This window comes from Hemitrygon akajei, chromosome 29 (assembly GCF_048418815.1).
Source record: "Hemitrygon akajei chromosome 29, sHemAka1.3, whole genome shotgun sequence".
Taxonomy (NCBI): Eukaryota; Metazoa; Chordata; class Chondrichthyes; order Myliobatiformes; family Dasyatidae; genus Hemitrygon; species Hemitrygon akajei.
Window position 1 is genome coordinate 22,996,910 of NC_133152.1, and position 13,174 is coordinate 23,010,083.

The window sequence follows — 13,174 nt, forward strand, 5'->3', positions numbered from 1 at the left end:
TTAGATCACATTTCTTCCCCATTCTGATGTTTGGTGTAAACAACAACTGAAACTCTTGACCATGTCTGCATGCTTTTATGCACATAATTAGATATTTGCATTAACGAGCAGGTGTACCTAATAATGTGGCCACTGAGTGCATCTTTCCAGAATCTGTCACTAACAGATACGTAAGCATATTTTTTTTTTAGAATGTGGTCTTTTGAGTCCTGCATAGATTTTTCTTATTATATTCCCTAAGGAAAGAGGAAGAGTCATTTCAGCCCGTCAGGGTTAAATCAGGAGTTGCCGGACAGGGTAGCTTGGAGAGCTGGAAGGGCCTGTTCTACAATATATCTCAATAAATAAAATAAAAAGCTCAGTTACATTAGTTACATAAAATTTCTCTTGAACTGAGTGCAGTTGCTGTAGTTTAATCTGCACTTGAAGATTCTGCAGGTGTTTGTCCATCAAAGCTCCCAGGTGTAGGATATCATCCAAATATATGGCAGCTCAGGGCCATGTGCCCTGTTGTAATCCTCTGTGCTTATCTGAAAAACAGTAGGTACAGACAAAAGTCTGAAGGATAGTTGGTTACATGTGAACAAACCCTTGTCTGAGTTGACAAAGAACAAAGTTTCAGACTGGTTCTCCAACATCGCCTGTTAATCTTTAGAGATGGAGCAGAGTGACAGGAGCTTCCAGCCCAAAGAGGCCACGCTGCCATTTTTCATCCAGGATACCTGGAGGAAACCCACATGGTCACGGAAATACAAACTCTTTACAGACAGCAGTGGGAGATGAACCCAGGTCACTAGTGCTGTAAAATGTTACACTGAACGCTAATGTTCATGGTTCAGTTAATGAACGGCTTCCCTACAGACTAAACTGGAAATAGGATGGAAGTGAAGCAACTGGAGAAAACACAGGAGATGACACAGAGAGTGGGCAGCCCCCAGATAGACATCACCCAAGGACAGGATCAAACCCAGCTCCTTCTACATTTGGGATAACAGTGGCATCATGCACTTCAGCGGCTGGAATACCTGTTGTAGCACTATGAACAAAGAACACTGTACACAGTACTTCCCCATGGAATTTCTTCTCTGAGGTTGTGGCTTGAGATTGCTGGCAGTTTTCCATGTTTTGTCTTTTGTACCCACCCTCCTTGACTTGAAAACCAATCAAAGTAAGATATTGCCGCTTTCTCTGTCAAGGTACAGACATTAATACTTATCAGCCTTAAAGAAATTTCATTGGCAATGATCTCTGAACAGATCGCTTGTTCCATTACCGATAGATACCCTCTCAGATAAATCAAGTGAAAACAATCTCTCTTCAAATACAAAAGATTAATAATAAAAATCATAAAGGGGCAGAAAATCCTGTATCATAACAGTCTTATTGTTCGCTATTTATGGAACATTTCATTTTTCTCTGTGAATAAAGCCAAGTTATGTTACCTTGCTCCTTGTTGGACTTCATTCCAATGTAGAGGTTTAAGGTACATAACACATAATTCTGTAACTCTAAACCATCAATGAATTATCCATTGGGTGGACCAGAAACCTTCTCTCTACCATTGAAGGACCCACTAACCCACAAGATTGCTTCAGTATTACATTTAACAAAAATGAACCAAAAAGGGAAAGATAATTAAACTTCTTTGCTTATTCATTTCTTTATTGATTGATTGAGAAATAGTGCTGAATAGGCTCCTTCATCCTTTGAGCAGTGCCGTGCTGCAACCCTCATTCTACCTATCTCCTAATCACTGGTTCAATTTACAACGACCAATTAACCTACCAATTGGGAGGTCTTTGGTCTGTAGGAGGAAAACTGGAGCACCCAGAGGAAACCCACGTCATGGACAGTTGCGGGAATTGAACCCCGGGTCATTGGTACTGTAAAGCGCTGTGCTAACCACTATGCTATCTGGGTTTAAGTCCTACCACTGTCTGTAAGGAGTTTGCATATTCTCCCTGTGACCTCATGAGTTTCCTCCCACAGTCCACTACACTACCGTGGCACCCTGGGATCAGCCTGATATTCTACAAAGTATTTGTGGTAAGAAAGCAAAAATCCAACTTCATTCTCAGAAAATGATTTCACTTTACCTTAGTATGTTGAATGTATAAATCATTTAGTTGATTTCCGAGCATCTTGTTTCATGGAGGAGGTGAATAACTAAATAAAGTATGCTCTTCATTCCAAGGTGCCTGAATGGCAGAAGTTTTAATGTACTTACTAGTTCTGGATATTGATTCAGCAATCCTTTCTCCAAATACTGAGTTTGACCAGGAGATTTTGAAGATTAGACTTACTGCTGAAGATAGGATAAACCAAATAACATCTATAATTAAGAAAATTTTTTTTTTTTTAACTCGCATCAAAACATAAACAGAAGCATAGTTCTAAGTGGTGGTTCTAAAACTAAATGAACCAATTGATAATTTGAACAGTGTAAGGTATATGAAAAACGTGCAGATGGTTTTTTTTTGCTATGATCCAGTTATTCATTGACAACTTAATAAACCAATCTGGCGTTAAACAAAAAAACAAGGTTTTACTATAAAATTTTCCCGTAGGGTTTGAAGGTGATGAGACGCCTGAGGCAGTACGGGAGAAAGACAAGAAAACACGTTGTCTGTTTCCCCGGGGGGGGGGGGGGCAGGCTAAGGACAAGACAGCATACATAGGTTTAAGCTCAGAAGTGAGAGATTTAATAGAGACATCAGGGGCAGCTTCTTCATGCAAAGCATTCTGCATGTTTGGAATGAGCTGCCAGTAATAGGATTGAGGCAGTCACATTAGCAACATTCAAACACTGTCTAGATAAATAATGTACACAGATAGGACGGGTTTAGAGGGCTATGGGCCAAATGTGGACGGGCAGATAGCATTGATGGGATGGGCTGAATGGTCTGTTTCCTTTGTTGAAGAGGTAAGTCAAAGGGATCATGCAAATCATTTTTCTGACACAACTGGGCATGTGGCAGTCTTTGGGGAGTGCTCGGGAACTCGTCATCCATCCATAGTGGTTCAATTCAAGACCAAAGACAAGGAGAGAGAAAACCTTTTCATTCAAAGGAGTTACTATTCACAAGAGCAAATAAATGAAGAAGCCAAAATATTTGGAATAAAGAGGGCAAAAATGTTTTAAAAGAAGTTACTGTGGAATATTAAGACTGCTCCATAACAATCAAAAGAGGGAGAATTATGGAATAAACTGACTGCCTGGTGATAGGGAATATTGGAGAACCAGCAGTTCTTAACAGGCTTGAAGAGCCTAGAGATGGAAAGCAAGCAGACACAGAACAAAATTATAGTGCAAACCAGTTTATTCAACCAAAATAAAATATCCAGACCATTCTGCAGCGGCAACATTAAGACATTTAGGAATCAAGTATACAGTAAATACAAAACAATAGCAGTAAGTGCTTTACGCTTAGCTGTGATTGATAGAAATCTAAGAACAGAAGGCACCAGCAACAGTCGTTATGTTGGAAAGAGACAAAAGAGTCAGATCTTTGTGACTCTTTCTCAGGATTACGGAAAATTTTATTTCTGCACGATCTAACGAGAGGCTGCAAATAAAACTAATTGTCTTATTAAAGGATGCACAGATTTGTAACAATAGCCTGCTTAAAGTCGATGCTGAAGATAGTATGGGTTAATAATTCTTTGTTTCATCTGAAGATCTAAAGGTCAGATTGGGAAGGGGAAGGAGAGGAACGTGAGTAATGGAGCCACAAAAACAGGAATATTTATGAGGAAAACAATCTGGTTTTGGTTTTATCAGTGTAGAACAGACCATGAAATCTCAGCTATCCACACCTCCCACCTTTCACAAAGCGGGGGGAGGTACTTGTGAATTCTTGACTTACACTGAGGTTTTTTGGAATCGCAGCATTTGATATAATTTTCACATCCAGTAGGATCTCCTAAAGTGCAAAAATACTGTTTTCTCTGTTTCATTTCATTGTCCCATTTAACGAGCTGCTATCATAAGGGTAGCGTGGCAGTGCAGTAGTAAGTGAAGTTGTCTCACTATTCCAGTGACTCGTTTTGATTCTGGACTCTGGAAGCTGTCTGCTTGGAGTTTGTGTGTTCTCCCTAATGCTTCAGTTTCCTCCCAAATCCCAAAGGCAAATAAACTGATCAGTGTAGATTACCGCTTAGTGTAGTGGCCAAATAATCAAAGGCAGCTATCAGAAAAAGTCGCAGGGCTAAATGGAAATAAGTGGGAGAATAGAACTGAGAGCTGATGCGGAGAGAAGTCTCCTCCTTTGTTATAGGAAACATTTCTCTGTTTAGCTGAATTACCAATTCCTATCTCTTGATGAGAAGATTATAAATTTAGGCTGCTCCCCAGGACTCAGCACAATGGGTCATCAGACCCTTTATGCGCAATACCAAGGGACCACCACATCTCCAAAGGTTCTTCCTTTGAGATAAGATCATCAACCAAAATCTCAGTGCTTCAGCTAGGTGTAATAGATCCCACTGCACTGTTTGAAGTGCAAACTATTCTCCCCATATCCCAGGTCAAAACGTTTTATTCAACCACATCACCAAAACAATACAAGCAGAGTCATCTCCTTGTGGTTGTCTGCTTTATGCAAATTAGCCACTATATTTGCTTACATGAAAATAGTGGTTGCACTTCAATCGTGTTTAATTCATTGTAAAGTGCAATGGACTATCTGAAGAGGCAAGGTGTTCACAAAATTCATAACAGCACCACGGCAGCAATTTACAGTTACATAGCACTTTTAAAGCTGCAGAAGTGTTTATAGGAGTGATTATCAGATAAAATTTCACTTGAGCTTAGTGTGATGTCAGAACAAGAGCTTGATAAAGCAAGTAAAATTTAAGGAGTATCCTAAGAAACACAGGGAGGGAGGATGAGGAGGAGTTTCAAGTGGACACAGAAGAGCGTTAAGAAGATGTTGGAGGGTCCCAATTATAAGAAGAGAATTGCCAAGCTGCTTTGCAGCAAAGGAGATGCTTAAAATAAGGGGAGGTTCAAAAAGGATAGTTAGAAATAGTCTAATTCCTTAAACAGAGAGGACAATGTGGGGAGCATAGACTTGTTATTCATTAGAAGTATCGGAGGGAGGATTGAGTAGTGGGATCCTGAAACACACTGATGGAGACAGAAACCCTCAGTACATTTAAAAAGTATCTAGATGGACACTTGAGAAACCATAATCTAAATGCAATGGACTGACAGCTGAAAATGTAAACTTCATTTGATTCCAATGTGCAAACTAAAGGCCATGCCCTTCTGCATCACAAGTTTCTTTGACTGACTGTCTGATGAGAGGGAGTTTATATCGCTGGGCCTAGGTAGCTGAAGGAAAGATGCCGATGGTAAAGAAAATTGGAAAGGAACAAATTATTAGCAAACTCAAGCTAAACATCAGACTCAGGAACATGTTAGAGAAACATGCTCTACGTCAGCAGATGATGGGAAAATGTGATGTCATTGTTCATTTGAGGCAGTCTCTTCAATGTGCAGAAATTCAGAAGGCTTTTGTACGGAGGCTTAAATGTAAATATTTCCCTATAAGGCGATCACGTGCACAGAGCTATGTATGATGCATATGTCAAAATAACTTTTAATTTTGCATTAGAGTAGGAGATAGCACAGTGTTACCTGATTTCAACGCAATGAATGTACAGAAAGAAGAAATCCATATCAGAAGGCAAATTTATAACTCAGTCAGAAAAAAGGAGGAAAGTTTAGAGAAGTACTGTCTTCAGATAAACTAACGGGATAGAAGAAAGATTGCAGTGGCTCGAGGGAAGAGTTGAGGGAGAAAGATATCAAGCTTTACAAGTCTGTTTAGGATTACACATCATTACTAGCTGTAAGAATTTCCACAAAATGTGCAGAATGAGCTGGGATCAGATTACCCAGATCATGCAGGATTACTGGGACCACATTCTTTGTGGAAGGAGTCTGCAATATTCACTAAGTGGGCAAACACCATCGTCTATTCACTAAGCATGCTTGAATAGTTTGTTGCCATGTGCAGGACATGGTGGTGGTGGTGTTGTGTTGTTTGAGTTACAGACACCAGGCCAGCAAGCACAATCACAGTTTTCTGCTGGAAGACAGCATTTGCCCTTAGAACTGCAGAGAGTAAGGAACATTAATGAACCTTTTATAACTATATCAGTGTATTCAAAGGCAAATCATTTAGAAGAGGGAATTAAGGAGTGGGAGTGAAAGGATTTTTTTAAAATTAAGAGTTTTAATTGTTGTTATGGAACTTTGTGTTCCTAATTGGCTGTAAAACATAACCCAGTCATTCACCTTACTGATAGTGTTGATATGGATCTCAAACATAACAAATGAATGGCATCAGTCCATCCCAAACCAAACCAGCCTGAGCCCTACTCCAACCCTAGCCAAACCTTGCAACAAAACTGATTCCTTGTGCGATAATTGTTTGTATTCCTTTCCGATTATTTGTTATCCACTTTGATTAATGTGGATGTGTTAATCCCTTGTGTAGCTTCAGGTAGGGTTTTGAGGATCCCAATCATTTCTGGTGCTAAACATTGAGGATTACGAGAATGTTAAAAACCTGGGATGACACCGTTCCTTTGGGAGGCAGTCAGGCCAGTCTGAATTATCCCCAATTCCCCACTAACATAAAGAGAAGACAAGACCTGCAAAAGATCAGGACAGCAGAGTGGAAAGACAGGGTTAGCAAAAGGGGAATCACAAAACACAATCCTTAATGGCGAATGTGGCGAGGGCAAAGACAGGGGACAGCAGGTGGCCAAGGCTGACCCTTCTATCCATTGATATGGAAGTGCTTCACAGCCATGCAAAGCCAGCTGGCTGGGGTAGAACATGCCACGTCTGCAGCCAACACCAAACCAAAAGCACTGACATCTCAGCAAATCAACATCATCGTCTTGTAGCTTCATCTTTGCATCTCCCACCGTGGGGAGACTCCGGCTGGCTGTGTAATAGGGCATTCAGCCAATAAGCTCCTTCGTCCTGAGTCAAGGCCAAGCTGCCACTTACAGGCTTAGGGTACTGCAGGATATACCATTTCCTGTGGAGATATAATCAGGGAGATTAGAGATGTAAATGCATGAGCACATATTAATTTATCCATTTAATGTGACTATTGCCAATACAAACTTTCTTCACTGCCCTTCAAGCAGAAATACATGTTTTTGCATCCACTTTCTCTTCACTGGATTTTCATTGTGGTAAAAGTATACCATTCCTCTAACTTGTGCAACTTAACACTGCACCTCCCTTAGTTCACTTGCTTCTTCAATAGAGAAACTAAAGATCAAAGTCAACCAGTCACAGGCTGCTCTGCTGATTTATCTTGTCTTACTATCTAAGGCGTAGAGACTTGTTACTAGACCACAGGGCAGTAGCTGTTGTCCTGACCTTAAAATCATCAAATGGAGATGGGAACTGCTTCACTAATTGGTGTCCACAGCAGTCAAGAAATCTGCAATCCCTTGACATAGGGAACCCTTTGCTTTTCCACACATCCCTGCAGTTACGACAGTTCACTCCAGGGGCAGGCCAGAATTTAATACAGAAAAGTAATGTTACTGCAGGAAACAAACATTAACTGTTCTTTTTACAACATGCTGCAATCAGTACAATTGAGGACAAGAACAGCAGTTTGCCATTTATATAGTGTCTTTAATGCTAGAAAATATCTTAAAGAAGCTTAGAGGAAACAAAAGAGATGTTAAAAGGAATGACTGAACCTCAGGGTTTGAAAGAGGAGGTGGAAGGGTTTAGAAATGTACGGTAGCCAAACACAGATATCAATGCATAGCGTCTGTCTAACACACACACTCAAGATTACATACAGATAAAAACTCCACCCTTCCCCCCTCCACCCCCACACACACAGGCTCAATATAGATCCAAAACAAACTGTGCTGGTTCATTATGAAATCCATCGGATAAATTCTGAGTGGCTCACATCTAGGAGAGGCAGAAAATTCCAAAAAGTAAAGCAGAAGTTTGTTCAGCATTTCAGTCCTCCAGTTTTACAGCTAATTTGGTTCAGCCAGCTCGTGCTTTCCTCCTCAGTGACAGTGGCTCACCCTGGAGCTCTGCAACAGCACCAGTCTCTCTCAGACGGAATCTGATCCTCACTAAGCAACCACACCGGAATCTCAGCCTCCTTCTCCTTGGAATGAGCAAGGCATAGAACCTTCCTGACATATTCCTGGTTGAGGCCAGTCAAACTCTTCTGTAAGATCCCAACTGAGAACAGGTAGGAACTCTACTTTTGCAAACAAATTGACAATTTTGACATCATTATGCCCCAAAACTATTCTGAGATCACTAGCAACATCAGTCATCAGTTTACAAGGAAGAAGACGTGAAAGGATCTTTAGAAGCTCTTGTAGAAATATTAACTATTGATTTCGGGCTTTCAAGTCTTCAGGAGTACCTGAAATCTTGTTTATTTTCTTTATCACCTGCCAGTTACCAAATCAAATCCCAGGTAAATTCCAGGACCCCCTTGGCCATAAATTCCTTTAACCAATAGAAAGAGTAAGAAGCAAACTGTGGGCTCATACCAAAACTTTTTAAAATGCTGAATCAACTTTACTGACAGATGGCCATATAATTACTCATTCAATTATCAGCAGGTTGATTTTGGAGATTAGCCTGTGAGGAGAGATTGAGTTGCTGGGATTATACTTGCTAGAATTCAGAATGAAAGGGGGTCTTTTAGAAACTTAAGAAAGGGTTTGATAAAATAGAGGCAGGAAAGTTGTTTCCACTGGCAAGTGTGACAAGAACTAGGGTACAATATATTAAATTTACTTTCAACTTTGAATTAGCATCAAGATTCAGGGGAACAGATTTAGGACAGAGATGAGGAGAAATAGTTTTTCCCAGAAAGCAGTGCATCTGTGGAATTCTCTGCCTAGGGAAACAGTAGAGGCTACCTCATTAAATATATTTAAGAAACAGTGAGATAGATTTTTGCATAGCAGGGGAATGAAGGGTTATTGGGAAAAATCAGGTCAGTAGAGCTGAGTCCATGGCCAGAACATGATCTTATTAATAGCAGAGCAGGCTTGATAGGCCAGATGCCCTATTCTAGATACTATTTATTTGCTTCTGGCATTCCCTCCCCCCCCCCCCCCCCCACTCAACTTCCTTTTCAGTCCTGAAGAAAGGTTTCAGGCCAAAACATCGACTGTTTATTCATTTCCATAGATGCTGCCTGACCTGCTGAGTTCCTCTAGCATCTTGAGTGTGTTTCTCGTATTTCTTGTGTTCTTATGTGACTAAGTATTGTTTTGATAAACTTTAAAATAGAAGATCCAAAGTGCTTCTTATTAACCTTTAGATAAAAGCTAATATGAGCAAATCATAGGGAGATTCTTAACAACTTCAAATAGTCTTGACCTAAAAATCTGTTATAATTTTGCACCTGCACTGAACTTCTCCGTAGCTGCTACACTTTATTCTACATTGTTCTTTGTTTAATCTTGTTCTCCCTCAATGCACATTGTAATGAATTGATCTGTATGAACAGTGTACAGGACATGTTTTTCACTGTATCTCAGTGCATATGACAATAATAAACAAATTCCAATATGATTGTTATTCATAAACAGGCTACAGAGGCATATATTGTTCTCAAATGCTCTGAGGAGATGCTAGTGAGCTATCTTCTTTAACCTGGCAGTCCTTGTACTCTCGTGCTGTTCCAGGATTTGAATCCACCTGCCACGGGGTAATGGAGATATATTTCCATTCAGGGTTGTGTGGTGATGCGCCAAGTGGCAGAGGCCCCTGCCCTTCTCGGTGGTAGAGGCAACGGGTTTGAGGGTGCTGTCACAGTTGTCTGGGTGAGTAGCTGCAGTTTGAGGCTCTGCACTGCAGCAGTGGTGGACAGACTGAACATTTAGGTTTATTGGATGAGATACCAACGAAGAGGTTTGTGCTGGATGGCATCAAGTTCCTGAGTGTTGTTGGAGCTGGATTCAACTCAGGCAATTGGAGGGAAACCCGTCAAACCTCAGACCTGCGCCTTGTAGGTGGCAGAACACTCAGAACTGAGTCAAACGCTACAGGAACAATCTGCTGGAAGAACTCAGTGGGTGAAGGAGGATCTGTGGGGGAAGAGAATTGTCAATGTTTTGGGTCAAAAAGCTGTATCAGAACTACATCAAAGCCATTCCTTTGCCCCCACAAATGCTACTTGACCTGCTGAACACATCCAGCAGACTGTTGTTCCAGATTCCAGCATCTAGTCCCTTATGTTTCCAATGGTGCAGAAAAAACAGCTTCTGAACTGCTCTTGTCAGAATTAGGTCTGATGCCAATAAGAGGAAAACACCTTGAGGCACTGAATCCTTGCTTGCTTGCTGTGGGAACCAGCATCACACCATCTTGTACAACATGGGCACGTATCCCCATGAACAAGCCACAGAATTTATTCCTTCATCTTACAGATTACATTACTGTGAATCACATCGAGTGATTTAGTGAGCTTAATTATAATCACTTAATTGAAGTAAACATTCTAATCTGGTTGTTTGCTGCCTTGGACTGACGCATCACTACACTGTCATTAACCTGGAGAAATTGCATGTTAACTCACCGACAGAAAAACGTCCTGGTTATCTGCCAACGCCTGCTTGGCGAGGTACCGCTCCCGTTTTATTTTCACCTCCAGCGACTCTGGGATGTCCAGCACCATCCAGTCAATTAGACGGAGGATGAAAAAGACTACATGCTACAGAACCAAAACACAGCAATTCAGTGATAAACCACACCAGTCCTGCAAAAGCAGCAATAGCTTTCAGAGCTAGCAGATCATGACATCAGAGAAAAATACAGTGTGGAGGATTATCTGCACAGAACCCACAAGCAGTCTGCAATCCCAAGAGTGTGAAATGAGTGGATTATAAGGATGTGATCAATGCCCAGAGGACTGTTTACATATATTTTTATAAATGAGCTTTAAGAGAGGTTTGGCATTGACGTCTGAGCTCTAAGTTGAATACTTTCAGACCACAGTGTAATTTACACCGAGGTTAAGATTTAAGAGCAACCCAATTATCCAAAAGAAACAGGAAAAGACTACAGCTCTGAACACGGGGAAATGCTTCGTTTCATGGAGTTACCTCAAAGGCAATGATGAATCCAAGTTGAACAGCCAACAGCTTCCAATAGAACAAAGTCAGATTCCCATCTGGATCACGGAATGCTTTATACCTGTCGTTACATGTAAGAATCACATAAAAATTGCAACACAGGAACAAACTGCTTGATCCAAACAATCTATGATGGTGTTTAGGCACTGTATATGGAGAGGACTGTTAATTCCACACACCCGATATATTCTCCATTAGTCATTTGTCTGACCTCCCTTTGACTGTCAACGTATTTGTTGGTTGCAGTCACTAAATCTACTGATGCATTCCGAGACCTCACGATCCTCTATGTAAAAAAAATCTCCAGCTCTCTGTTGTCCTAAGACTCTAGCTTTCAGATGAATATCTAAGTCCCAATTGCTCCAGAACCCTCAATCATCGGAACATATTTGTTTTTATTTGCCTAAGACTTTAAATGCCTCCATAAAATCATTAATAATCACAGATCTTTTAATTAAATCTGGCTCCGTTTGTACTTCCTCCACCCTAGTGAAACTTTGCTGTTGTCTCTCCATTTTCTTGGTAATCCTTTCTTTTATTGATCCCAAATTGCACACAGAGCTAAAGTAATGGTAGTCATAAGATTCATGATTGTACTTGATTTACAGTTAATACTTCTTGGCACAATGTCAGTGATCCATATACTTTTTTTTACTGTCTTCTCCATTTGAGTTCCTGTCAAGCAATCATTTATTATGGAACTTAAGCATTCTCGGTATGGACAGGCTTCAATAAAACTCCTAAAGAAAGAAATGTACAGGCCTAGTTCAGTGCAAAAGACCATTTTATGTCCTAATTTTGAAAGGTGCGAGAAACGCTAGTTATACAGTCAGCCCTCCTTTCCGCGAATTCTGCATTCGCAAATTCAACCAACCGCAAATCGCGAAAACCCAGAAGTGCTCTTCCAAAACTTGTTGTTCAAGCATATATAGACTCTTTTTCTTGTCATTATTCCCTAAATAATGCAGTATAACAACTATTTAAAATAGCATTTACATTGTATTAGGTATTATAAGTAATCTAGAGATGATTTAAAATATACGGGAGGATGTACGTGGGTTATCGTGGATCAGGATCGAAGAAAATCGGAAGTTCTCTTACTAAATAAGTCGGAACAGGTACATCTGGTATTATTTAGTGTCAGTTAGTCAAACGTTTGCATTCGTATATAGTATATATTTTACCTTTCTATGCATATAAAACACTTAAGAACGTATGTTTCAGCACCGGGTTCGGGAACAGAAGTTCCCGAGTTCGATCTAGTGACAGATCGCTATCGAGTGCGCTCTCCACCGTGCCAGGTTGATGTGGAGGATCAAAAACCCAAAACCCCAAAACCCAATAATTAAACCATTGCGTTGCTTAGTAATAATTGTAGCTTTCATCAGGGCAGAGCCTTTCTCACTTTATCCATTAAAATTGTTCCGATCGTTGACCAACTGTAGCCTCACGCTTTTCCAATGACCGACGGCGTTTCACCTCTTTCCGATCGCTTTATTATTTCCACTTTATTTTCAATCGTTATCGTGATTATTTTCGTGAACAGAAACACTGCGGATTCAGATCTCTACCGCTGGGTCCTAATGTCCACCGCACTAGACCGGTTAAATAAGGTCTTGAGTTCCGCTGGGTCCTAAGGTCCACCGCATTGACACAGGTTGAATAAGGGCTTGAGCATCCGCGAATTTTGGTATCCGTAAGGGGCCCCGGAACCAATACCTCACGGATAAGGAGGGCCGACTGCATCTCCTGCAACATGAACTCCAAATCATCACCCAATAACCCACTTAAAGGAGAGAGTGCAAACTAACCATCCACAGATAGTTATAGAGTAACATACAGTTGGGTTTCCATTCAGCTACAGCCCTCACTTAGCTAGAAATTACAGCTCATCCTTATTCGCTGTATTACATTTCTAAATGGGAGCTCCTCCACTAAACATGTGTGTCGTATCCAGAAGACTAAAAGCTAAGGTAGGTTATTGCTAATACAGGCAGTCCCCGGATTA

At 40.7% G+C, this 13,174-nt stretch overlaps 1 protein-coding gene across 2 annotated transcripts in view; it reads right to left on the reverse strand.

The window, feature by feature from the left end:
- Positions 1-3,302: 3,302 nt before the first annotated feature.
- ano11 (anoctamin 11) overlaps positions 3,303-13,174 on the reverse strand; it is a 69,027-nt gene continuing 59,155 nt past the window's right edge. For both annotated transcript variants that reach the window (XM_073031861.1, XM_073031860.1), the window contains exons 22-24: positions 11,137-11,227; positions 10,611-10,745; positions 3,303-7,058 (exon numbers count right to left, since the gene is read on the reverse strand). In XM_073031861.1, the coding sequence (XP_072887962.1) occupies positions 7,032-7,058; positions 10,611-10,745; positions 11,137-11,227 (253 nt within the window). In that variant the 3' untranslated portion in view covers positions 3,303-7,031. The remainder of the gene's footprint in view (positions 7,059-10,610; positions 10,746-11,136; positions 11,228-13,174) is intronic.